The sequence below is a fragment of the Pelodiscus sinensis genome, chromosome 4, assembly GCF_049634645.1.
Source record: "Pelodiscus sinensis isolate JC-2024 chromosome 4, ASM4963464v1, whole genome shotgun sequence".
NCBI classification, from domain to species: Eukaryota; Metazoa; Chordata; order Testudines; family Trionychidae; genus Pelodiscus; species Pelodiscus sinensis.
Window position 1 is genome coordinate 106,621,841 of NC_134714.1, and position 27,867 is coordinate 106,649,707.

A 27,867-nucleotide genomic window follows, 5' to 3' on the forward strand; every position below is an offset into this window, starting at 1 on the left:
CCCGCAGGTTCAAGTGAGCGCCGCGGACGGGGCATGCGCCGTGTGAGGCGTCCATGGGGTGATGGGAGCGGCGGGTCCCGCCTCCTCTCGCGGCTCTTGATGCCGGGGCGGCCTGGGCTGGGCCTGAGTCTCGCCAGGCGGCCGCTTCCTGGCAGTGCGGCGACATGGCGCAGCGCAGAGCCGGGGAGCGGAGTCCCGGAGACCAGGCGCGCGCCCGGCCCCTGCCCCAGCGGCAGGGCATTGAAGGTGCTGCCTGGCGCTTGCAGGGGCGGCGTGAGTCAGTGGGGCAGGGAGAGCGGCTGTGTGAGGAGGAGCTATGGGGGCAGGGAAGGGCTCCGTGGGTCAGTGTGTGGGGAGAGGATGGGGTGGTGTGCGGACACTGCGGGGCAGGGAGAGGGGCTGTGTGAGGAGGAGCTATGGGGGCAGGGAAGGGCTCCGTGGGTCAGTGTGGGGGGAGAGAATGGGGTGGTGTGCGGACACTGCGGGGCAGGGAGAGCGGCTGTGTGAGGAGGAGCTATGGGGGTAGGGAGAGGGACTTTGTGGACATGTTAGTGGGGAGGGGATGGAGTGGTTTGGGGACACTGGGGTAGGAAGAGAGATTCTGGGTCAATGTGTGGGGCGAGGACATGGGGACAGGGAGAGGGGCTCTGTGGGTCAGTATGTGGGGAGGGAATATGGGGGAAGGGAGAGGGTCTCTGTTGGTTAGTGTCGGGGAGGGGATGGGAGTGGTTTGGGGTCACTGGAGGGTGGGGGGAGAGGCTTTTTGGGTCAGTGTGTGGGGAGAAGACATGGGGGAGGGAGAGGGGGTCTATGGGGAGAGGGTATGGAGGTGGTTTGGGGATACAGGGGGGAAGGGAGAGTGGCTCTGAAGCAATGAGTTGGAGTGGGTTGGAGTAGTGGGGGAACTGGGGAGTTGCACCTTAGCATCAGTGTGCCTGCTGGGAGCTAGCATTTCCTGTTTTTTCACATGCATGTATGGAATGAATTTTGTTATGTTCACCAATGTGCAGCTGATATGTGGCAGGGTTGCAGCCTAGGGGTTTGGAGAGTGGGAGGGAGTCAGGACTGGGACTGATGGTTGAGTTTTGTGTGGGGGTGAGGATTCTGGCTGGGGGGTGTAGGTTCTGGGTGGAGCTGGGCAAAGGGGGTGTGCGATGCAGGCTCCTCCTGGTCTGGCAGGGAAAGAGAACTCCCTCGACCCTTTCTCTGCACAGCAGCAGCTGGGCTGGGGGGAAGACATTCTTCTCCTGGCAGTGGCAGATCCATGACTTGGGCCTTGGGATGAGAGATGTCTCTTCCCACTCTAGTTGGGGACAGGGCCCTTGCTGCTGCACAGCTAAGAGGGAAGTTATGTAGGACCAGGGTCCCTGAGATGGAGTTGGTTTGAGGCAAGGGGAGGTGATCTGTGGGGTTAGTATCTAGGGAGGGCCACTGAGGGGAAGTTGATTTGGGTGCAATGAGGAATTGGGGTGGGTATCCTGTGGGCTCAGATGGTTTGGGGCAGGGAAAGTGCCGCTGGTCAGTATCTGGGGAAGGGTTAAATGAGGTGGGATTGGTTTGGTAAGGATGTGAGGGGAGCACTGTTTGGGATTGATGTTCAGGGGCATACAAGTCACTGAAGTGGCATTGATTGGGGAAGGGGGTAGGCAGTGTTGTTGGCTGCAGCTGCTGCTAAGCAAACAGATTCATTCTGTGCTGATGGACATCTCTGCTCTTCCAGAAGGGTAAGCAAGGGAGCAAGCCTCTCCCTGCCAGTTACCCCTGGTGCCCCCCTTTCTGCCCCCCAGTGTTTCCCTTGCATATGTGTCACTTACCCAGTGGTTAGGATCTGAGTGTCTTTAAAGCAGGCATCTCACTTTGGTCAGCTCAGATTTCCCTGTTGTTTGTGAGGGGTGCTGTCTTGAACCATTCTTGGATTTGTGGCATCTATGAATTGTGAATTCTGTTACTTGTTCCGGTTGTCAGGGCTGGGCATTTTCAGGGACATAATATTTATGAAGGATTGAACTACACACAATTGTACAGAACACTGTTTTGTGACCTAACCTGATGGTAGGGAGGTCAGAATGAAAATAAATTATTTGATTCCAGTGCTGCAACCCTCTCATATAGCCCTAATTGCATGGAGTGGCTTGCAAGATTGGGCCTTTCACTTCTGTATACTGGGTATGTAAAATAGTGGAGTAATTTTATATGGTTCTAAACTAATAGAAAATCCCTTCCCACCTCTATCTAAGTATGTCATTGCCCTAGTAGGTGTAAGGATATGAATGTGTACCTGGTTAATTGATGAACCTGGGCTCAACGGTTAATCTTTATGGTTGCACTCTGCTCCAGCACCCTCTGCCCCTCCGGTGTGCGCACGGAGCCAGCTTATACAGGGGCAGCAGTGCCGGTGGAGAAGAGGGAAGGCGGTTCTGCAGGAGCTACCGCTTCCTCTTCACAAATTTTCAGCAGTTACGTTTACCTAAAGCAGTGTTTCTCAAAGTGGGCCGTGGCCCACTCTGAGAGAGCTGCTAATGGGCCACTCCAGTTTGTCCCATTGGCTCCATTTTTGCTGTGTGCAGCCAAAGGGAGCTGCAGGAAACAGTGTGGCCTTGCCCATTGCTTCCTGTGGCTCCCCTTGATTGCAACTGGTGAACCAGAGCCAATGGGAGCTGCAAGGCTCTATGGCAGGGGTGTCCAAACTTTTTTCAAAGAGGGCCAGATTTGATGAAGTGAACATGCGTGAGGGCCGACCATTTTGCCTGACATTCTTTGAACCATTAAAATTAAATGCAAATTAACTATTTTATGCAAAGTTTATTGCAAATGGCATACTTTTCATTTCGTCACATGGATGACAAATCTAAACAGGTGTTAAATCACTCTGCCTTTCATATCTGAAGGCCAGATGAAAAAAAAATCCAGGAAGCTGAAATATATGTCAGGAACATTGTAAAGTACATTACATATTATCAACTTTTAAGTTCAAAAAATATGAACAGGAACATAACACCAACTATACATGTTGTGTCCAAATATATTTATAACTGATTTAGACCAACTGACATTAACTGAGATTTTACAATGTATTCATCTCAATTGAAAAAAAAAACTTGCCTACACTAATGTGAAGGGTGAAACTGAGATCTGGACTGCAGCACAGGAGAGCACAGGGCACGCTGGCCTCACGGCGGCACGGGGACAGGGCGAACCCGCAGCCAAGCGGGGGAGCGGGGCTGCGGACGTGCCCTACATGGCAGGCTTTAGGACCGCAGCGGCCGCCATGGACGGCGGTGGCGCGGCCGGAAGCGGCGCAGCGCGCCAGTTCAGAGAAGTGCCGGGGAGCCAGGAGAGGGGGAGGAAGCGGGGGCTGTCCCCGCACTCTCAGCCCCAAAGCGGAGGGCCCGCGGGGTCAGAGAGTGCAGGGCACGCTGGCCTCATGGGGGCAGGGCGAACCCGCAGCCAAGCGGGGGAGCGGGGCTGCGGACGTGCCCTACAGGGCAGGGTCTAGGACCGTGGCGGCGGCGGCAGCGCGGCCCGAAGTGGCGCGTGCCAGTTAAAAGGAGCACCGGGGAGCCGGGAGAAGCGGGGGCTGTATTAAATCCGACCGCGGGTCGCAATTGGCCCGCGGGCCGGACTTTGGACATGCCTGCTCTATGGCTACAGAGACAGTAAGTAATCAAACCAGAGTGGCCCATTAGCAGCTTCCTCAAAGTGGGCCTCTGGCCCACTATGAGAAACATTGACCTAAATAAACACATTTAACATACCCAAGTACACCTGATTATGGAAGGCAGCCATGTGTATTTGGTCTGATAATCACAATAGTTGCCACACCTTCTCTGGGTTGTGCTTTATATCATTACAGTTTGGAAACTGGCATAGTGTTACAGCAGTTTACAGTCTTTAACCACTTGCAGTAAATTCTCTACTGTTTATTTTGCAAACCTAGAACAGATTTGGGTGGAATGGGTGAAGAATGGAGAACATATTAAAACATGCTTAATTTTGCTACATTAGTTCCATCTGGAAACTTTTTTTTCCCTTAAAATAGATTATCATCCTGGAGAAGGTGATGGTAAAAAACCCAAAAGACACAATTAAGTCTGTAGCTGAATGATGCAGTAACTCTAGCATTTCAGACAAAACAGTAGCAATAATATTAAGAGAATATGGTAAACATTTGTGCTGATTTCAAGGCAAACTGACAAAGTAAATAAACTCGAAAGTATTCACAGCCCTTGTTTTGTTATGTTTCATCATCTCATTGCTTGCTTACAACAATGAAATGGTAATGCAATAGACTGCTGTGCATGTCGCATAGTGGCATCATAATCATGCTACCAGGAGCTGCAAATGAAACCAGCACCTTGGGATTTTTGTATTGTAGAGCCCTAGCAGAGAAACTAAGGGCAGGTATACACTTACAATTTTTGCTTTTTCTATATTTTAACAAAATAGCTATGCTGACAAAAGCTTTAGTGTAGATGTAGGTATGCTTCTTTAAAAACAAAAGCTTATTTTACTTAGGAAACGAGTATCCGCTACACCAGGGGTTCTCAAACTTCATTGCATTGCCACCCCCTTCTGACAAGAAAAATTACTACATGACCTTAGGAGGAGAGACCAAAACCTGAGCCTGTGTAAGTGCTTCCACAGTGGATGAAAGGCTGAAGCCCTCCAACCTGGCTACTTCCACTAAGGATCTTTAGGGGGTAGCCGAGTTAGTCTGTACAGGTAAACTGAAAAAACAACAAATATTCTGGTAGCACGTTATAGACTAACAAAACATGTTGATCTCCCCTATTTATTTTAGTCCTAGACATCCAACACTCCACTCATCTGAAGGAGTGGGCTGTGCCAACGAAAGCTCATGATACCATCTACATGTTTTGTTAGTCTATAAAGTGCTACCAGACTATTTGTTGTTTTTCCACTAAGGATGTTAAGAATTGGGTAATTGAATAGTTGATGCATTTTTGCATTGACTATTTGAAAGCCAAAGACGGAGGTACCCTATCGACTAATCAAAGTCGAAAGCATGGAACCCCGGGATCAGCTGAGGGGTCCCCAGATGACCCTGTGCTCCACATGGCACTGCTGCTTTAAAATGCCACGAGGAGTCCAACACTGGGCTCTTTGTGGCATTGAAAGTGGCAGCGCCGCGTGGAGCGGCTGACCCCAGGCTCCGCATGGTGCTGCCACTTTGAAGTACCCCCCCCCCCCCGCCTTTGCTGCCTCTATCTGATTGAGGCATTTGCTTATCGGATAACCGAATAGTCCTTCACATCCCTAACCTCCACCCATGGCTAAAGCCCTTAGGCTTCAGCCCCAGGTGGTGGGGCTTGGGATTTGACTAGAAAGGCTGAGGGGCTCAGGGCTGAGACAGGGTTGGGCACAAGTGCTCTGGCTGCGAGTGAAGGCTCTGAGGTGGGGTTGGGAGTACAGGAGGTGGGCTCCAGGTTTGGGGAGGGGTTCTGGGCTGGGAGTTGGGGTACAGGAGGGTTTACAGGCTCTGGGCTGTAGGTGCTGGGATGGGGCCAGAGATGAGGGTTTTGAGGTTCAGGAGGGTGCTCAGGACTGGAGAGGGCTCAGGGTATCTCTCAAGATAGGCCAACCCCCCTCAACCTGAAGCAAGTCCTTTCCAGCAGCCGCACACCATACCTCAGATATATGCACCTTGGAACCTAGCCTAGCAACAAGCCCCATTGCCAACTTTGTCCACATCTATAAAAGTGATACTATCACAGGGTCTAGCCATGTAATCTACAACATTAGGGGCTCATAAACCTGCACATCCTCTAATGTGATTTATGCCATCAAGTGCCAGGAGTGCCCATCTGCCATGTACATTGGCCAAGCCAGGAATAAATGGACACAAATCAGGCATTAGAAATGGTAACACACACAAAACAAACCTGAAAAGGGAACATTTTAACTTGCCTGGATGTTCAGTCATGGATTTAAAAGTAGACATTTTTCAACAAAGTAATTGATTAGTGAAATTCCAGAGAGCATCTGCAGAACTGTAATTTATCTACAGATTTGACACCATTATTCTAGGCCTAAACAAAGACATTAACTGGTTTGGTGCACTACAAAGCCAATTTTTCCAATTAATATCTTCTCTGCCACATCAAAAGCTATGCATGGGACACATTTAGTTCTTAATTAGCATAATTAAACTGTTCCTACAATTGACAGATACTGCCTCTGCTGTTATCTTGGTTTCTGTTACTTCCACTCCAGTTCAGCTGATGAAGTGGGTTTTGCCCATGAAGGCTCATGATTCTATATATTTTGATTAGTATTTAAGATACTACAGGGCTACTAGTTGTTAATAAGTAATATGTTAAGTATGTGTAAAAATCCTATAGAAAAGGCAAGATGTCTTTTCTAAACTTATCCCATAGGATTTACCTTGATTAGCTGACATGTTTCAAGATACCTTTTCTTGTAGAGTGAAATGGCCTGAGTTAGTGCAGAGCCAGATCTTCACTAAGCAGTTAGACAACATGGATTCAGCATTTTGTTTATTGTAGCCAAACCAGTCATGGGGAATTTTTGGCAAAAAATGTACTGTTTCTAATGTTACTTTACTGTTGTTAACAAAGGTGTGAAACAGGTTTTCTCCCTTAATGTATTAATTGAAGTAAGTAATTAGTCCTTATTTGGATTTGTCAGAGGAAGCTTTGCTCAATTAAGGAATGCAAGATTTTTCCTGAAACTTCTAGGGAATATGAGAGAGAGAGAGAGCTTTTTGTTGAGAAGATTTGTTATCGACAATATACTTATTCTTCCAATAAGTTTAATTTTGAGTTCCGTAGTATTTATCTTTTACTATAATTTTGTTTAATTTTAGGAAAGGCCCATGCAGAAGGTGGATCAGCACGAACGTCACTCCTCATATTAGCGTCTATCTTTCTGTCTGCTGCTTCAATTATGTTTCTAGTATATAAAAATTTTCCACAGCTTAGTGAGTAAGTATATTAAGAAGGATTCATTTGCTGGCTTTTCTTTGTAGTATCCTCTACAACAGAGGTCTCAAAAGTCAATTTATGTTAGAGCTAGTGGTGGTACTTAGATCCTCCTAGTAGGCCAGTGGGCACTCCCCTGGCAGTGCTTCAGGAGTGAGGGGGTGAGCTGGCCAGGTGTACCCTACTGCATGTTTCCAGGCCCTACCCTCAAATAATTTAAACCCACCCTGAGTCTTCCCCCAACTAGCAGTACGGTGGCGCTAGAGCAGCTTCTGGCTGCTAGCTCTGCACTGCTGCCAGGATGTTGCTGTGGCGCTATGTGCAGAGCCATCCTGTCCATTGGATGGTTTGCAATGGCTGCTGGGTGACTTGTGGCAGCCGTGCCAACCATCCTATAGATGGGATGGTCCCCCACACTCAGGGTAGCCTATGTGGTCCTGAGCAGGCTGGGGCAGCAGCAGGAGTCAGATACCCTTCGCATTCACCACAGTGGAGAGAGCTGCAGGGAAACGGAGCGATGTAGCAGCCTGCTGTTCTCTGCTACCATCGCCCAGGCTAGTCTGATTGCTGTGCTTCACCACGGCTTCCACTGTTGCAGTGAGTGTGGGGAGGCCTAACCCCTGCACCTGCCCCATACCAGGCCCCCCTCCCGGTAATCCCTGAGGCTGCGTCCCTCAGTAGGGAGGCTGGAGTAGGGGGACCTGGTGCAGCAGGATCTGGGCTTGGGGAAAGGTATGGATTATGAATTTGAAACCCCTGCTTTACAGCTAAAAGTTTTAGGAGGTTCACAGATTGACATAACTCAACATTTTCACAACCTGATAAAAATGTGAAAGGCAGGGGTAAGGGAGGAGATTCATAAGACAATCCAGAAAGTCAAATTTATAAAAAGTCAGATTGAAAATATCCAGAAGCAAGTGCTTAAGACAGCCTGCCAATGCTAGTCTAGAAGCAAAAGTATTATCACTTTACCTATACTGCTGTAATTTAAGCACTACAACCTTCCCCTGTTTGGATATAGTTATACTGGTACAAATGTCATTTTTATACTGGTATTGTTTGTTCTCATATGGATGGGGGAGCTAAGCTATACCTGTATAAGGCACTGAGGCTTTGTCTACACTACCTACTTTTGCAGAAGAATCAATGCAAATGACACGCTGATTGTCATTTTCTCTAGCTTCATTTGCATAATCTCTTCCAATGCCTTTTGCGCAAGTGGTTTTTGCGCAAAAACCAGCAGTGGCTGTTTTGTGCAAGATCCTTATGCCTCTCCCGGAGATAAGCATTTTCTCACACTTCATTTGCATGATCAGCACTTCATTTACTTTTTGTGGAAGAAGCAATACGTGTAGTGTAGACAAAGCCTTATGTAGTGGTATAATTATGTCCACAATAGGGAAATTAACAGGTAAATGGTTACCTGGTAAGCATCACCCTTAACAGGTGATGCGTACTGGATAACAGTTGAACAGTCCCTGGGAGCAGCCCTCCAGTCCTGGCCAGAGGGCTGATTCAGCCCTGCTGGCCCCCGTGTGTGAGGCTGCTGGCTCTCAGCCTATGTGGGGGTCGGCAGAGACAGCCAGGCTGGTGTGGCCTCTGCCTGTCGTGGAGTGCTGTAGCCTGACCTCAGTGGATGCACTCCAGCCCAGCTGGAGCAGCCACACACAAACCTCCATAATTGGTTAAATGCAGTGTCTGAATTGCATTTAACTGTTTACCCAATTAAACAAGATTTTACATCCCTAGTCCACAGTGGGGATGTAGTATTGCTTTTACCAATAGTATCAATAACATTTTTATTGCACACTTCACTTAAATAAGATATAACAATAAAAAATTGTACTACAGATTCCATCCTTAAAAAGTACACACTCATAGGCTACGTCTAGACTGGCATGATTTTCTGGAAATGCTTTTAACAGAAAAGTTTTCCATTAAAAACATTTTCGGAAAAGAGCGTCTAGATGGGCATGGACGCTTTTCCGCAAAAAGTGCTTTTGCGGAAAAGCGTCCATGCCAATCTAGACGCACTTTTGCGCAAAAAAGCACCGATCGCCATTTTCGCGATCGGGGCTTTTTTGCGCAAAACAAATCTCAGTTGTCTACGCTGGCCCTTTTGCACAAAAGTTTTGCACAAAAGGGACTTTTGCCCGAACGGGAGCAACATAGTATTTCTGCAAAAAGCACTGATTTCTTACAGTAGGAATTCAGTGCTTTTGTGGAAATTCAAGCAGCCAGCGTAGACAGCTGGCAAGTTTTTCCGGAAAAGCGGCGGATTTTCCGGAAAAACTGGCCAGTCTAGACACAGCCATAGAGTTAAACACCTGAAAAATGTTTCTTCTTGTGAAGGATGAAACACTCCATCCCTCCTCCAAAAAATCTCAATTTTAATTTTTTTGTCATCCATGTAATCTGAACAAGGAGAAAAAAAATGTTGTAAACTCCTACAATTATCTGAAGGTTTGAGCTGCAGAGTATTGGCATGTCTACACTAGGAAATTATGTAGAAATAACTCCCAAAATAACTCTCTTGAAATAGCTTGTCCACATTACAGAGAAGCCTTGAAATAAGTCTTGAGGCAGGCTCCCTTAATGTGGATGTGCTACCTCAACTTAGAGCCCCAGGAATCACGGGGAGTAATTGCTTTGAATGACTCTGGGGGAGTATTTTATTTCAAAATAGCAACAGTGGAGTGTCCATACTACTGCTATTTCAAAATAATTATTTTGAAATAACTGTTATTTCTCATGGAAAGCAGAAGTTATTATTTCAAAATAACGGGCTTGATAGTGTGCATGTGCTCTGCTTCTTGTTTCATAACAAGGGGAATTATTTCAAAATAACTCCTAAGTGAGACCAGGGTTCACAGTTTTGTGTTTTCACACCAGAAATTAGACTAATTGTTTTGCTTACATTATAGCTCTTTATTATATTATATTGGGGCGACTGTGTTTGATTACTTAACATTCCTGAAATTCTTTTTTCTTTAGAGGAGAGAGAGAATGTATAAAGATTCCCAGAGACATGGATGATGCTAAGGCTTTAGGAAAAGTCCTCTCCAGATACAAAGACACCTTCTATGTCCAAGTATTAGTGGCTTATTTTGCCACATATGTTTTGTATCCTTTTTCTGTTGATGTGAAAGATGTTTAGTTGCAGTTAGTTGTATTTTTTTTTCTGAAAAATGTGGAGGGATGTAAACTGCCTGACTGGTTTTAAACAGATGATGAAAGTTAAAAATGTAACTATTGGGATGTCTTTGGGCCAGTATTGAAATGGACAAAAATATTGATCTCTGAAGTACAAAGTTTTGTTTTGTTTTGTTTTGTTTTGTTTTTTTCCCCCTTGGGTATTTCAGTGCCTGCCTGCTTATAAGAATGGACTCATGGGAGGAAAGTTTTGTGTATATATACACTAGTAAATGCAGCTAAAACATTGTTTTAAATCCACCAATCTTGACAGCGTCCTTTTTAGAAATGATTCTTAATATTTAACTTAAATTAATTTGTATTATAGAACATATTGGTTCATTTGTTTCAAATAATTTTTATGGACCTTGGAGATCTTAATCTCAATTTGCTTTTTAAGCTTAGCCCCACGTTCCTGAGATATTCAAGCAAGGCCTATATTACAGCTACTATGAAAAGAATATGAGAATTTAAACTTATATCCGGGGCGTTACTAAAATGTATTTCAGACACACACCTATGTAATGTCTATTTTATACAAAATTGCTGGATCTCTTTATGTGAACGAACTAGTACAAGCCATTTGGAGTTAAAATACAGACTATTATTCTAAACAGCAATTCTGTTTTTGTTGATGGTGCAGGGTTCAGAATATGTTAATTAGTAATGGTCTGGGCTCGCCAAGTGGCGGCGAGCCCTGCTCGCCAGCCGCGTGGTTCTGCGGGCTGCGCTGGCTTTGCGGCTTGTAATCTACTCGCCACAGGCGAGTAAATTACATGATTTGTCGAGCCCTAGTAATGGTGATAAAAATGAACCTTCAACAGCTGTTCCACTTAAAATTTTTAAAAAAAGGATAGTGGAGGAGGTCTGCTCGAATTCAGTATGAATAGTTTTGGTAACTCAAAACAGGGTTGTTAGTAATTTATTTTACAGCTGATTATATTCCCAAAAGCAGTTCACAGATCATATTTTAAATGGATTCTATACAAAAGGGAAATGAGTTGAAATGACAAAAGATGGATGTAAGGTAACAAAACAAGTGTTTAAAAAAAATCAGCTGTCTAAACACTGTGATATCTGCTACTCTAATAATTAAATATCTTTTAGATTAGCTGACCTAAGTCTGTCTCCAGTGTGCATGCTATGATGTTTTTATCTCAAACCCTTGAAATATGCTTACAAAGCAATTGCACACTTGGTTCATTTTACTCTGCGCTTATTGTGTTGTTCTAATATAGCGGTGGGCTACATGCGGCTGACTGGGATAGAGCCCTCCAAAGCCTCGGATATCTGCTTTATATCCACAGATATGGATACAGATACCTGCAGCTCACTTTTGCAGTTATGGATGTGGCTGAGGATACAGATTTTTTTGTATCCATGCAGAGCTCTACACTGGGGTTCTGCCTGCAGCCTGTGGAACGTCTTTCTGTCCTCGTCTCCCACATGCCTCTTGCACACTGGGACAGTGGAGGCCTGCACTTTGCTTGCGGTATGCTGTGAATCAAGTGTTCACAGCTGTTAAACTCTTGGTGGGCGGGAGAGGAATTGGAAGTGTGCCTCAGAGAGCAAGAGACGTGGAGGAATGAGGCAGAGAGGGGGTATGCTGGCTTCAGGTGGAACCCCAGCAGGCTACATGCCCAGTGGGGCCAGATTGAAATCCAGTGGTGGGCAATCATGCCATGGAGACCCACTCATACAGCCTACTCACTAGTCTTGGTTGCCCATCACTAGATCTAATCTGTCTAATCTAACATCAGAATAGCATTTTTAAATATAAATAATGCTAAATTTTTGCAAGTTCTGTTACCAATGAATAAAGTACCTTGTCCCTACTGATCATCGTGAAACACCATCATGGGAGGATATCTCCCTCCCATGTCTTACGGAGAAGATCTTGCTCCCTACTAGCGTCATTAGCCAGACCTCCCTTGCTTGCCCGACACGGGCCTCTGAAAAGACTGCACCAAAAAAGCTCCATCAGCCTCCTTCTCCACTGAAGAAGTTGCTGCCACTAGATAGGGCAATTGCACCTAACACCTGTCAAGGCATTCCAGGTCCTCCTGACCTGGTTCTCTGAGGCCCTGGGCATTGAAATCTGTAATTGAGGAGAAGGTCCGCTCACCAACCACGTTGTTTGGCACGCTACGCATGCGCTAATCGCTCTGCGGCACTGTGTCGGCTTAAAATCTATTCGCCCCAGGAGAGTAGATTGACTAATTTGTCGAGCCCTGGTCATTAAGGGAAGTGTGTGTTGTGTTTGGGGCTTTCTTGCTGTGTGCTGAGCTTGTGTTTGTGAGTGAGGGTTGGTGTATGTTTTTTGTTTCCCGTGTTTGTGAGTGAGGCTTTTTTTTTTCCACTTTCCCTTTGCCCTCCCCCTCCACTTCATGGAGTGTGTGCTGTGATTGGCAGGTAGAAACTGTTGGCTTCTAATTAAAGTTTGAATTCTAGAACCCTCTGCTGATTGGCTGAGCCCTGGTAGGGGGAGGGACTTTCAGGAACTCCAGGGCTTTTTAAGGCAGTGGGCAAGTGACCAAGGAGCTTGCGAACAGGTGAGTGCTAACAGGGAGTTTAGAGAGGGAGTTGGGAAGGGTGTGAGATTCTCTTGCCTTGCTTCTTAAATCCCTTCTCCAGGACAGCAGCAATGGATGGTGATAGCTCTGCTGTTGTTACCTGTACGGAGTGTGCCATGTTTGTCTTCCTCCCGGAAGAAAGAACGGATTTCATCTACACTAAGTGCAAGCTGGTCGACATTTTGGAAGAAAAAATTAGAGGACTGGAGTCCCAAGTGTCGACCCTATGCTCGATCAGAGAGGATGAAGACTTCCTCAATAGAAGGCAGCATTTAACCCTTCAAGCATGGCAGGCGGAAGAACCAGAGAGGGCAGTACGGGACCAGGAAGAGAACTGGCAGCATGTAACTTCTAGAAGGGGAAAAAGGCCAGCACGGGAATCCCCCAATGCTATAGAGGTAAGTAATCGCTTTCAGGCTCTCTCCACAGGCTCTGCAGTGCTGAATGCTTAGGAAGGGACATTACAAGGAAGAAACCAGAAGGAATCACCATCTACTGGAAGGCATGGGATGCGTAGTCCTAGGGATGGTGGTTCCACAGCCACCACCCCCAAAAGAAAACAACGGGTGGTGGTGGTCGGGGACTCCCTTCTAAGAGGGACTGAGTCATCCATGTGCCCTCCGGACCTGGACTCTCGAGAGGTGTGCTGCTTACTGGGAGCTCGCATTCAGGATGTGACCGAGAGGCTTACCAAACTGATGAAACTTTCGTAGCGCTACCCCTTCCTGCTTCTCCATGTGGGAACTAATGATAAGGCCAACAATGACCCTGAGTGGGTTACTGCGGATTAAGGAGCACTGAGAAGAAGGATCCAAGAATTTGGAGCGCAAGTGGTATTCTCGTCCATCCTCCCTGTTGAAGGGAGAGGACTGGGCAGGGATCGTCGAATTGAGGAAGTAAATGCGTGGTTGCGCAGGTGGTGTCGCAGAGAGGACTTTGGTTTCTTTGACCATGGAACTCTGTTCTGGGCACAAGGATTGTTAGGAAGAGATGGGATCCACCTAACAAAGAGAGGAAGGAGCATCTTTGTGGGCAGGCTTGCAAATCTAGTGAGGAGGGCTTTAAACTAGATTTGTCAGGGGATGATGACCAAAACCCTGAGGGGAGTGGGAAAGTCGGATACCGGGAAGAAATGCAAAGAGGAACAAGCAACAAAGGAGGACCCCTGATTCGAATGGAGAAGATAGGGTGATCAAATGGTTATCTTAGGTGTTTGTACACTAATGCGAGATGTCTGGGCAACAAACAGAAAGAACTGGAGGCCCTGGCCCAGTGTAAGAAATATGATTTAATTGGGATAACAGAGACTGGGTGGGATGACTCGCATGACTGGAGTGCTGTCATTGAAGGGTATAGATAGTTCAAGAAGAACAGGCAGGGGAGAAGAGGAGAAGAAGTTGCACTATATGTAAGAGCACTATGATTGCTCTGAACTCCAGTATAAAGATGGAGGATAAACCTGTTGAGAGTCTATGGGTTAAGTTTAGAGGTGCAAACAACAATAGCAGTGATGTTGTGGTTGGTGTCTGCTACAGACCACCGAATCAGGTGAATGAGATAGATGAGACTTTCTTCGGACAACTGAGAGAAACTTCCATATCGCAGGCCCTGGTTCTTGTGGGGGACTTTATTCACCCTGACATCTATTGGGAAACCAATACGGCAGTACACAGGCAATCCAGGAAGTTTTTGGAGAATATTGGGGATAACTTCTTGGCACAAGTGCTGAAGGATCCGACCAGGGGCCATGCACAGCCTGACTTTCTGCTCTCAAAAAGGGAGGAACTAATATGGGAAGTAGAGGTGGGTAACAACCTGGGAAGCAGTGATCATGAGATGGTAGATTTCAGAATCCTGACGAAAGGAAGAAAAGAGAGTAGTAAAATACACACCTTAGACTTCCAAAAAGCAGATTTTGACTCCCTCAGAGATCTGATGGGCAGAATCCCGTGGGATGCTAACATGAAGGGGAAAGGAGTCCAGGACAGCTGGCAGTATTTTAAAGAAGCCTTATTGAAGGCACGGAAAGAAATCATTCCGATGCCTAGCAAGAGAGGCAAACATGGTAGGAGACCGGATTGGCTTACAGGGGAAATCCTTGGTGAACTTAAGCATAGAAAGGAAGCTTACAAAAAGTGGAAACCTGGGCAAATGACGAGGGAGGGGTTTAAATGTATAGCTCGAGAATGCTGGGGTGTTATCAGGAAGGCAAAAGCGCAAATGGAATTGCGACTGGCTAAGGATGTAAAGGATAACAAGAAAGGTTTCTACAGGCATGTTAACAAGAAGAAGGTAATCAGAGAGGATGTGTGGCCTCTACTGGATGAAGGAGGTAACTTGTGACAGATGATGTGGGGAAAACTGAAGGACTCAATGCTTTCTTTGCCTCTGTATTCATGGACAAGGTGGGCTCCCAGACTAATGCGCTAAGTGATGCAAGATGGGATGAAGCTGGACAGCCCTTGGTGGGTAAAGAACAGGTTAGGAACTATTTAGAGAAGCTAACTGTACACATATCCATGGGGCTGGACTTAATGCATCCGAGGGTACTGAGGGAGTTGGCAAATGTCATTGAGGAGCCTTTGGCCATTATCTTTGAAAAGTCAAGGAGATCGGGAGAAATCCCAGATGATTGGAAAAGGGCAAATGTAGTGCCCGTCTTCAAAAAAGGGAAGGACGATCCAGGGAACTATAAGCTGGTCAGTCTTACCTTGGTTCCTGGAAAAATCATGGAAGGAATCCTTAAGGAATCCATTTTGATGCACTTGGAAGAGGGGAAAGTGATTAGGAATAGTCAGCATGGATTCACATAGGGAAAGTCGTGCCTGACCAATCTGATTAGCTTCTACGATGAGGTAACTGGCTCTGTGAACTGGGAAAGTCAGTGGATGTGATATACCTTGAATTTAGCAAGGCTTTTGATACGGTCTCCCATAATATTCTTGCCAGTAAGTTAAGGGAATGTGGATTGGATAAATGGACAATAAGATGGATAGAAAGATGGCTAGAAGGCCGGGCCCAGCGGGTAGTGATCAAGAGCTCGGTGTCAGGATGGCGGTCGATTTTCTAGTGGAGTGTCCCAAGGTTCGATTCTACGACCGGTTTTGTTCAATATCTTTATTAATGATCTGGATGAGGGGATGGATTGCACCCTCAGCAAGTTTGCGGATGACACTAAGCTAGGGGGAGAGGTAGATATGCTTGAGGGCAGAGATAGGGTCCAGAGTGACTTAGATAAATTGGGCCACAAGAAATCTGATGAGGTTCAACAAGGACAAGTGCAGAGTTCTGCACTTGGGATGGAAGAATCCCAAGCATTGTTTCAAGCTGGGGACCAACCAGCTAAGTAGTAATTCTGCAGAAAAGGACCTGGGGATTACAATGGATGAGAAGCTGGATATGATTCAACAGTATGCCCTTGTAGCCAAGAAGGCTAATGGCATATTAGATTGTATTAAGAGGAGCATTGCCAGCAGATCCAGAGATGTCATTATTCTCCTTTATTCGGCTCTGGTGAGGCCACACCTGGAGTATTGTGTCCAGTTCTGGGGGCCCCCACTACAAAAAGGATGTGAACACATTGGAGAGGGTTCAACAGAGGGCAACCAAAATGATTAGGGGGCTGGAGCATATGACCTACGAGGAGAGGCTGAGGGAGTTGGGTTTGTTTAGTCTGCAGAAGCGAAGAGTGAGGTGGGATTTGATAGCAGCCTTCAACTTCCTGAAGGGAGGTTCCAAAGAGAATGGCGAAAGGCTGTTCTCAGTAGTAACATATGGCAGCACAAGGAGCAATGGTCTCAAGTTGTGGTGGGAGAGGTCCAGGTTGGATATTAGGAAAAACTATTTCACTAGGAGGGTAGTGAAGCACTGGAATGGGTTATCCAGGGAAGTAGTGGAGTCTCCATCCCTAGAGGTGTTTAAGACTTGGCTTGACAAAGCCCTGGCCGGGTTGAGTTAGTTGGAAGTGGTCCTGCTTAGAGCAGGGGGCTGGACTTGATGACCTTCTGAGGTCTCTTCCAGCTCTATGATTCTATGGTTAAGATCAGGATGTCAGACTCAGACAGGATTGCCTTTACTATCAGTGAGGGCATGCGTGAACTGGGAAAGGGTATAATCTTCCTTTGGCAGACCCCAACAACTCTTCCTCCCTCCTCTGATAGGAGTAAAAAAGAGCAACTAGGAAGAGCTTTGAAACGCCATAACCTAAGATGACTTGTGATATCAGCAGAACAGGAAAAATCCAGCTCTGTAAAAGGCATCCCAGAAAAAGAGATGATAAAATTGGACATCTTTGGCATAAGACAGATTCCTCTGCATAACTAAGCTCTGTTCTAAAGTAAAATACCTCGCTTTGTTCAAAATATAACCTTGTAACATGAAAGCAAGTCAACTTTTCAGACAAGGTTCCCACAGGGCAAGAGGCAACTTAGAGCTCATGAAGAAAGGTCAGTGGTTTAAAGATATCCTTATAGGTAGCCAGAGTTATATCGGACGCTGCCATCACCATGAGATGAACTGCCTTGATTTCACGTGTCTGGTAGTTCTCTATGATGGAGGATCTGACTGTTGAACTCCATCCCTTTGAAAGGCAAACAGTTTAAGTGCTCTACTCAAAGATTTTAAGTGCCCATTGTAATCACTAGGGGAATGCACCCCAGTTCCCTATCGTGAGTGTGAGTGAGAGAGAGAATGAATTTTTTAAAATATATATCACTTCCAAAAGAAAGGTCCCTTTTACTCCTAGACTTGACAATCCAAGTACCGTCTGAAAGCCCCCAAGACTCAAGGAGACTGTCCTCTCTATCACATGCTCTTGGAGGCAGCAGGTTTGAGATTGTGGGGAAACAACACTGAAGCCAAGCTAGAGCCTACCCTGACCTTTAGAAGGCCCCTTGTTCTCTTCACCAGGTGTGAATTGTGCATTATCAGCCTTGGCTGCTCTAACTATTTCCTTGCCTTTCCCCCTACATGCTTCTTCCCTGTCTTTTCAGAAACACTTCTCACAACCTACTGGAATGGCTTGGTTACTTTGTCTAGAAATCATAGAAGGGGTACTGCAGGAGTGTAGGGAAATGTTTCTCTTGGTATTTTCTCTTTCTGAAGGGTGCCTTTGCCCTTCTCTTAGAGCAGAGGAGATAGTAACACTTGCCCCCATCTTTCCATCCCTTTGGGCTCAATAGAGGCTTGCAGCTCTCTGCTTATAGTACTCATGTTTCTGCATAGCCTTCCACCTGGCCCACAGGAAGTACCTGAGGACCATAGCAGAGCCAAGCCATTACCAGTATTAGCAGTGAATCTTCAGTTTGCTGTCAGCACCATTAAGCATTTTGTGAAGGAGAAATATCAATGTCTACCTGATGTCAGCAACAGATGGCAACAAGCCTAAAATGTGCATTCTGCTTGTTTGCCTAAATGTGCTTCCATGTGAATCAAGAATAATCGTCCTTCATCCTGTCACTGTTAGTCTTCATAGGAGCCATGATCTTCCAGAGGACAGAGTACGATCATTGTAGCTATTACTATATGAAATAAAATCAAACCGGTTATGGCTTGGCTTGGACTTGTATATCACATCGGCATGTACTTATGTGACTGCGCTTTCCAGATTTCTATTTGTGGCCCCTTCAACTTTGGCTGTAGTTACCTTACTACTCAAAGGAACAAAAGATGACCAAGGCTTTAGTCCCACCACATATCAACACAGAACTGAATTGGTGGCAGATCCCAAGAACTTTTTTTCCCCGTTACTTCCAAGCAGCATCTCATTTCCTCAGACTTTACTGCAACCATTCCCTCAGTTTCATTAACCATTTCATGGTTAATGTCAACATTAATGTATAATTGAGTTTGAATTGACACTTCAGTCAAATACTAGACAAGGAAGTCCCACCACTGAGAGTCACTGTTGCCTTTAGATTCATGCATACAACATGGCATCAGTTATATGCTTGCTGGGGTTGCATTTGGATGGCTTCCTTTACAACCTAGGTCTAAAAATACACCTTAAAGGGAGTGAGATTCTGCATGTGCTACAGTCCCTCCTGCCCACATAAATACACTTGCTTACTTTACGGGTGTCAAAGATATAATCCAGATTATGTAGTGAGAAATATGTAGTCCTTAACATGGAACCCTGTGATGAAGAGGTGCTTAAAAGGGAATACATTTAGGGTACAAAGGTGATCTCTATGCTTGACAGTCCAATATTACTATTGGTTTGTGCGCAAATTTGTCACTTACTAAAATTAAACACTTTTAAGGGGTTGTCCCATGCAACAGGTTATTGTATTAGGCCTTAACTTTTGAAGACATGGTTTCAAATTTTGGTATATGTCAGAAGTAAATGTGTTTGATCTTATCCTAGTACTGACATTCGTAATACCGCACAATGTTTGGGATTTTCTGGCAACTTCCATTAAAAATCGAAGGGGTAGCCGTGTTAGTCTGAACCTGCAAAAGCGATGAGGAGTCCTGTGGCACCTTATAGACTAACAGAAGTGTTGGAGCATTAGCTTTCGTGGGCAAAGACCCACTTCGTCAGATGCATGTAGTCGAAATACATGCATTCTCTTGGTATTCACACCTCCAGATCAGCTACTAGAAGTGGGCCTCATCCTCCCTGATTAGATCCTCCTCGTCATCTCTAGCCTGCTTCTGGCCTGCATATTTATACCTGCCTCTGGAAGTTTCCACTACATGCATCTGATGAAGTGGGTCTTTGCCCACGAAAGCTTATGCTCTAACACATCGGTTAGTCTATAAGGTGCCACAGGACTCCTCGCCGCTCTTCTATTAAAAAGGTGTTTAATATGAAACAGCAGTTAATGGTTTGGGCAGAAATTAACACTAGCCATAGACTTTTCACCTGGTGGTATGTGTGCGGTCAGACTAGATTATTTTAGTGATCCTTTCTGCCCTTTAAAATTTAAGAAATGTGGTGTAAGACTGGAATGGTATGTGTGTGCTGTGGGTAATGAATGAGGGGTTTTATATTAGTCTTATAGCACAGGTTGGATCTCCTTGGTCCAGCAACCAGGGGACCTGAGTGGTCCAGAACCAGGGATCCAATACCAACCCTGAGCTGCTGCTGGCTGTCACTCTCAGCTGGCATTGATGGAGTGGGAATGTAGGGAGGGCATTCAGGGAAAGAGGCAGGGTGGCTGCAGAGCCCTACCTCTTTTTCCCCCCAAGTGTCCCCAGCCCCACTTCTCCTCTTCCTCCATCCCCAAGCTTGTGAGTCTTAGGTCACTCTGGAAGAGTGGGGGAGGAATTGCTAAGTGTGGAGCTTGGCTTTTCCCTTGAGTGTGGCGACCTAGAAGCACCCACAGGGATGTGGGACCACAGACATTTCTGGACTATTGAACTTGGGACTATAGAGGTCAAATCTGATCTTCTTTGTACTGTACCTTACCAAAGGTGTTTGATCCTTTCACTCAAATGAACAGTAATGCTAAAATCTGAAAGAAGAAAACAGTTTGCACTGATTTAACTAAAATGTCTTTGCAACAAAGACTTTGTTAAATTGGTGAAAGTTGAGGTGGGCAAGGTAATCTACTTATGCCAACAGTAGTATTTTGAGGATATACGTATTTCTAGTGTTTAGCTTCACTTTTAAACTGAAAAATGTAAAAGTTTTCTAAGCAACGTGATCTGTCCTTAACTGAGAAGCACTCAGCTTGCAAACATTTGCTATACCTGGCTCTATATTTCTCAGTATCCTCTCAGGGTTCCTTTATCCATTCCCGTTGGCCTTATTTCTTGTTTGTCTGGTAAGTATGTTTTCTTCCCCCTGTCCTCCAATAAATTGGCATTTGAGAGGACTGCTGTTGTGGTCAAGCAGGGTTTAGGAGCACTCTAAAATCCCTGCTGATGAACCCCTGAAGTTAATGAGTGAGGTTGGGGAGTGAAGGTTTTATCATAACAGTGCAATGAGGCAATGGAAATGTGCTGAACTGATAAGGCCATATTTCTAAAGTGTTCAATCAGACGTCATTGGTGTGAGCTGTTTGGGTCAGGGTGCTGACCAGATGATTAAATTATTTAGGTCTGTATTTTTTGTTACATTACGAAACTGGAGAGATACTGCATACATCACAATAAGTACACATTTTTTCCCCAAAAAATTCTCCAGTTTCCATTGGTTAGCTGAAACTTTTTTTTTAAACTGAGTTTTGTGCTGAAAAAATGGTTTTTGAATTATATTGACAGGATTCAGAGAGTGTTCTGTCCTCCTCTTAAAAAAAACAAAAAAACAAAAAAAAACAATGCCTCCAAGAACTTGGGGTAAAGTTTTCTTTTAAAAAAATGGGGGGGGGGGGAAGGGAAGAGAGCGAGAGCGCGCTATTGAGGGCCCTAGAGGGTAATGGGTTTTCACAGTGGAAGAATCTGAATCTATTTAGAATCCATTTAAGAGGTTTTTTACTTTTATTCATATTGTTACTATTGGGTGATTAGCATTTTTGGAACTGAAAGTAATCTTGTTACACATGTCAAAATGGATGTAAACAAATGCATCTTTTTGCCTAAACAAAGCTGTTAAAGAAAAATAGATTCCTAAATTGCTGTTATCTATGTATATGTAGGAGTGGCTAAGAAACAATTAAAAGGAAAGTCCTGTAAAGCAGCCAAAGTGGATAGCTGTATGCAGCCAGGCCTTTTATTGCTAATTAAACTAGTAGAGATTAGAGATTGTTGTACAAATTGCGAAGTATTTCTTCTCACTTTATTTTTCGTTTGCAGTGTTCTGGACTTGGAGCCTCTTTCTGTTATATGCTTTCGTACTTAGTTGGACGGCCAGTTGTGTACAGATATTTAACAGAGAAAGCAGTGAAATGGTCAGAGCAGGTAAATTTGCTTTTGTAAACATTTGTGCTATGAGAAAATGCAAATGGGAGAAGATGGAATCATAAGGCTACATCTATATTGCACTCTCTTGTTCAAGAACATCTGGCAGAATGGCTCTTGTGCAAGAGGGGTCTTTTGTGCAAGGACAGTGTAGACTATGTCTTCATGTGCAAAAGCCCCTTGCACAAAATGGTGGCTCATTAAGTATGCAAATGAGGCATGGCAATATTCATCGCCACACCTCATTTGCATATGTTCTTGTGCAAGAGTGTGCGATGTAGACATAACCAAGGGGTTTGGGTATTCACAATAAGCCTAATAAGAAATGGCTGATTCTGATTATAACTCACACCTAGTATCTCACTCCAAGTATATTCTCCTTAAAGCAAATGCTGCTACTCACTGAGTGTACAGTATTACCTATCTCCTGCTTGCTCCTGCCTCTCTATTAGAGGCCTCAGTGTGGGGGGCAGGCAGCTCTGTCAGGGCTGGAAGCTGGCTCTCCCCAAGCACCGGTTCCTGCCTGCACCTCCTCACACTGCTGGCTTTGTGGGAGGCAGCAAATGGGGAGATGGCTATGTGCAGCTGGCAGAGGTAGAAAGCTGGCTCTTTGCTCATATCAGCTCTTCCATCTGCCCCTCCCCCCCATGCTACTGCCTCTATGAGGGGGCGGGGGTATGTGCAGGGAGCTGGCTTGAAAGCTGGTTTCCTGCATGTACCAGCTCCCGCCTGCTCCCCTGAGAGTCAGTAGCGCAGAGTGGGGGGCAGGCAGCTCCATGGGAGTTGGTGCTTGTAGGAAGCTGGCTTTTCCTGGCTCTCCACCCCACACTGCTGCCTCTGTAGTAAGTGGCGGGAGGGGGGTAGATAGGTGACTGCAGGAGCTGACTTAAAACCTGGCTTCCTCCCCCCCCCCTACTACCTCTAATATAGAGGCAGCAAGGGGAGGGTGCGTGTAGTCATTTACTCGATTAATTGATAAACCCAGGCTTATTGGCTAATCTTGTAAACAACTACATGCTAACATCTGTACTTTGAACCTTTTCCCTTATTAAAACGTGAGTTAATTTAGCTCACTGAGCAGATATAACTTGTCTAACTCCCATCCCAAAAGTTAGAATTTCTAAACTAACGTCAGCACTATTTAACACATTTTTTTCCTGGCCCTTCTCACATACTTCAATAGGAACTTGTTTAAATATTAAAAATTTATTTTTGCTTTTGTTAATTTTCCACTAATGAAAAGTATATATATAGCTTAGCTTATAACTAGGCTACAGAGGCACTAAATAAGCTGTGTTTAATGTGTTTAAAGTAAGATTGTTGTATTTCAAATACAGGGATTTTACTGAATTTTTTTCTAATTTTGTGACAGGTTGAACGACACAGAGAACATCTCATTAACTACATAATATTTTTGAGAATAACGCCTTTTCTTCCTAATTGGTTTATCAATATAACATCTCCTGTAATAAATGTGCCACTGAAAGTATTTTTCATTGGTACTTTTCTAGGTAAGAATTTGGATTAATACATTGAAGCTTTTTAAGGACCCTATTGTAGGGGTTTTTTTTTTCCTGTTCACAGCATAATTTACAGTACCATCTGCTGGTCAACAGAAGGATTACATGACCAGTTTTATTTGTTTTTCTGTGGAACTGATCATCATAATATGCAGGAGTTTTACTTTTCTTCAGTATTATTCCCATTTTACAGTTGGGAGAAAATGAGACAGAAGTTAAATTATCTAAGCTTACATGCCAAAGCTGAGCTCTACAGTACTACCCTTTGTTTCGTTTTGTGATTTTTAAAAAAATATAGAACTGTTGTGTAATGAAAACATGAAACTCGGATTTATTTAATGTTTTATGCAAAATTGTTTTGTTAGAATCACATGTTTTCATATGTTGGGTTTTTCTCCAATTTTATTGCTGTAATTTTTCTTCAATTGATTAATAATTAACAAATTTTAATATGTTTTGTATAGTGTTTGGTTTGCATTTTGTTAAAAATACCTTATACCTGGTCTATGAACTGTTAACTGTGTAGGAAGTTGTATGTGACACTGGACTAGACCTTGATGTCAGTTTCTTCTGATACTGGAGTGCTGGGTGATCTTGGTCAGTGTGCCATTTCCCCAGATGCTTTGAGATCTTAGAGTTAAGTATTATGTCTCTTGACAACCTAAAAGCAAGTGGTAACTAAATTAATCTTATAGGATGGGAATTATTTCTACCTTGTTGAACAAGTGAATTATTTTCCCCTTAAAAAATTATCACCCTACGATGCCAACATACATTTATTCGTTGATGTGTCTATTAGATTAGGTGCTTTGGAGACATTTCAGAAACTCCTGTTTTTCCTTGTGTCACAGGAAAATTATATCAAAGCCTTGTAGTTTTATTAAGCTACACTTTTAACACTTTTTTATTACTTTTATTTATTAGCCATTAAATTACATGCTGTTTTTCCCTACAAAAGTTGACAAGATTGTACTATGGTGTTCAGACTTAAATGTAACAGCCTATTTGTGATAAAGCTTATTAAGTAAAATGCTTTTTTAGAAGGACATTGTCTTTTAAAACGTATTAATAGAAATATATGGGAACTGTAAAGTGTTCTTAGTTTGGGTGTTTAGGATCTATGATTTCCTGTGTGCCAGCATACTTTCTTGTCTTTTCTATTTTGGGAGGGTAATTCAGGGTCTTTGTTTGGAAATAGTGTATAATGTTTGCTTTCATAATGGATTGCTAACAAAAACCTATGCAGAAATGTATCATTAGAAACAAAATCAGACATAGTAAACTTCCTTTTGGTCTGTGTATGCAACCTAAAAAGTCAATGCAATATACGTAGCAGAAAAAGAATGCACACTGCCTGTTTAGATAGAGGTAAGAAAAAATGGTGGATATATGATACTGTACTACTTATGAATGAAGTTGTGAATGTTATTTTAAACTGTGTCCAACACGCTTCTAAGATGGAGGATATTTGCTAGCTTTTAAAAAAAATGTGAAAGTGCGCTTTTAATGTTCTCAACTAATTGTTTGTTTTTATTTCTGTACAAATAGGTGTTGCACCTCCATCTTTTGTAGCAATTAAGGCAGGAACAACACTATACCAGCTTACAACAGCAGGGGAAGCTGTTTCCTGGAACTCTGTGTTTGTTCTCATGATTCTAGCTATCCTCTCTATTCTGCCAGCTGTCTTCCAGAAGAAACTTAAACAAAAGTTTGAATAAAGATCACACTGGATTTAAATTTCCCATATTTCATCTCAGGATCAGCATTTCTAATACTCGTATGTTTATTTTTTTAATCAGATCCTCAGCAGTGTAAAAAAGGCAAGACCTGCAATGGATAAGAACATTCTTATTTCTTTAAAGGAACACATCTTACTGTCTGAAATTCAAGGAACTATGGTCCGAAATACTCTACATGTAGTTTTGTAGGCCAAATCATCAGTGTTTTATTCTGATGAGATGAGGGAACTCAAAACACAGATTAACTTTTTTCTGCTTCATATGTGAGGCAGAAATGCAAAATTAGATTTAAAATGCAACCTACAAATATTGGTTTCTGAAAGTTGAAATAACTTTTGGTCAATGTAATTTGTATCATTCTACATGACTCTGCAGACTTGCATGTAACTTAATGGTTTAAATACTTTTCTCCTCAATTTTTAACTTTTCCCATTTACATGTTGTTCTTACTTGCCCTAGAATAATGTAATATACAGTGGCACTCACTTATAAAACAAAAGACTTTTCTGGTGGCACAGTACGTTAAGCTCTAGTAATGTAAAGCTGCAGGAGGCTAAAATGCTTCATTCTCTTCATTAGTGTTGTCTCAGTTTAAATACTTGAATTGCTTTATTAACTGAATTAACAAATTCAGTCAAATCATTCCCCTACTGTAGATTTTATTTTTGGAGAGGAGATCAGAATTTTATCTTGGCTTCTTGATTAATTTTATGCTTGTTGAGATTGAGAGACTTTTATTTGTCTAGTTTTGTCAGTATTTCATATGCATAGATTTATCCCGCCAATTTAAGATAATTACCACCTTTTGTTACACAGTATATTTCAGTCCTTAAATAATTAAAGCAAATAGACTAATTTTATGTGACTTTCTCCAAATTCTCAAGTAATACAGCCTAAGAATTTTAAGGCGGGTGGAATCTAAGTCTAGGCAACAGTCATCTGCTGCCATTACAACTCATCTGACAAAAAAGGTTTTATCAGGTATACAAATTATTACAATTCTTTTCTTTATCTGAAATATTGCCATATAAAGCTCAGTTCATCATGTAATGAAAATCTTACAGTTTAGTATTTACAAACCTAAAAGGCAGCATCCTATGTTCTGATTGGTGGGTAACTGGTGGTGGGCTACTAGACTACAATTCATTTTCCAAATAAAGAGCATTGTTTTATCATCCACTAAGATATACAGTGCTTTCTCTTGAATGGTTATCACTACTGCTGTCAGTTGTTTGTTTTGTCAGTGGACCTCTTAAAAATATAAGCTCCCATTTAAGTATGTGCCTAATTAAGTGTGTAAGTCCCATTGAAGTGAGTGCTTCTTGCATACTTTAAAGTTAGACACTACCTAAGTACCTGGCTATATTGGGTCCTGACTTGTTAGTACCTGCTTTGCAATGCTCAGTTTTCAGGAATTACTTGGCTGAAATTTTGGACAATGTCTTCTCATCCTGAAAATCTTGTAATATCATGGAGCATTTTAAATATGAGAACAGTACTATACAGTGGCAGATGACCGTTTTGCGGGGCCCCGGGCAGCATAATTCCGCGGGGCCCCCCCTTTGCCACGGCGCATGCACAGTGACGCCATGCGCAGCGGCACCACGGCGCATGCGCGGGGCTTTCTGAAGCGCGGGGCCCGGGGCGGCTGCCCTGTTCGCCCTGCCCTATATCCGCCCCTGGTACTATAAACGTGCTACTGCGAAAGGTACTGGTACCTTAAACAGCTTTATTCTTTTGTAACATAACGTGGATTTGACTCACTAATTTTATCACAGTATTATGTATAAATACATAGGAAATATATTCATTGCCTACACTGTTTTTTGTCATCTGGTTTTCTTTTATGTAAACTGACTTTTCAGTGTCCATTGAATTTTTAATTCAGATGTGGACTGCGCAACAAATTGGTGGTTGTGTTGCTAGCTAAAACGGCAATCTTTTATCACTTCTATTTACAAGGTTCATTGTAAAATAAAGCTTTGAGCATTTGTGGGTATATAATTTTTAGTCTAAATGTACTTTAGTTATAAAGGCTGATAATATCTAAGACCTTAGATCCACCAGTCTGAATAGTGAGGCTTCTTCCTTCTGTAGTGTTAATCTCAGGGGGGGGGGGAAGTAATTCTTTAGAGATGGTTTAGAACCATTGCTAGTCCAATGACATGGCAAAATGTGTTTGTGTCCTGCCTGGCTTAGGTTGGTTGAGAGTCTACTTTTAGGTTTCATCTACGTTGTCAAATTGCAGTTTGAAGGACTCACTTTAGAACCTTCTATAACAACTGTTTCAAGTTCTCGTGAATCATGCTAGAGCCTTGGATTTTACGAGGTACTCACAATTGACTGTATAGATGGGACTAAGCTATGTTATGAACCTCATGCTGTTGCAACCAAGTTCTAATTTGCTTCCCAGCACAGTAGCTTTTTACATCATAGAACCTTGCCTTATAGTGCTCTTCTGCAAATACCCAATTGACTTCTAGTCAGCTGTTCCACGTGTATCTTCATTGGATACCCAGAGAAGTTCCTTGAATAATCCCTCATCCCTGGGAACTACTCGGGAGTATCTGAATACTACAGATATTGGAATGAACAGAAAAGAATGTGGACTAAGGACCAGTTATGGAACACTTGCAATGCCACCTTTTCATTGTGAGTAAATTCAGCAAGTGATTAAGTGGGCACAGCTTTCTAACAAGGAAACAGTGTCTGTCATGAACTGAGAAGAGAAAATATAAAATGAAATATCAAGGGATTTTGAATTGTTAGGTGACCTTTTATTTTTGGAGTTGTCGTACTTCAGTAAACAATACTTCCAAGACACCATTAATAAATGTCTCTTGCATTTGATAATAAAACAAAACTATACAAATCTACAATGATTATTTCTTTTATGTGCACTATCTTCATTTTTCTCAACACACAGGTTTTTTAGGTAAATCTATTATGAATAGAATTACTATTTCAGAAGACCTCAAGTAAGGGCCTACAAAAATTAAGCCAATCTCAATGCGTTGTCTAGCCTTATAGAATAGGT

At 43.5% G+C, this 27,867-nt stretch overlaps 1 protein-coding gene across 4 annotated transcripts; it reads left to right on the forward strand.

Annotated features, from left to right (window-relative positions):
- Positions 1–43: 43 nt before the first annotated feature.
- On the forward strand, positions 44–27,709 carry TMEM41B (transmembrane protein 41B). 4 transcript variants are annotated; one of them, XM_075927957.1, is made up of 7 exons: positions 44–273; positions 6,848–6,965; positions 9,957–10,085; positions 20,403–20,496; positions 21,467–21,571; positions 22,944–23,082; positions 24,640–27,709. In XM_075927957.1, exons 1-7 carry the CDS (start codon positions 165–167, stop codon positions 24,807–24,809), a joined length of 864 nt encoding a protein of 287 aa, XP_075784072.1. In that variant the 5' UTR covers positions 44–164; the 3' UTR covers positions 24,810–27,709. The 4 variants fall into 4 exon arrangements, with proteins under 4 accessions (XP_075784072.1, XP_075784073.1, XP_075784075.1 ...); XM_075927958.1 differs by having other exon boundaries at positions 46–246; XM_075927960.1 differs by lacking the exon at positions 44–273 and adding an exon at positions 4,539–4,628.
- Positions 27,710–27,867: the final 158 nt, after the last annotated feature.

Bases quoted from the DNA above. Each gene is read 5' to 3' on its own strand.
- TMEM41B (XM_075927957.1), top strand. From the start codon at position 165: ATGGCGCAGCGCAGAGCCGGGGAGCGGAGTCCCGGAGACCAGGCGCGC. The intron at 274-6,847 runs GTGAGTCAGTGG...GTTTAATTTTAG, and splicing joins CTGGCGCTTGCAGGGGCGGC to GAAAGGCCCATGCAGAAGGT. The intron at 23,083-24,639 runs GTAAGAATTTGG...CTGTACAAATAG, and splicing joins TTTCATTGGTACTTTTCTAG to GTGTTGCACCTCCATCTTTT.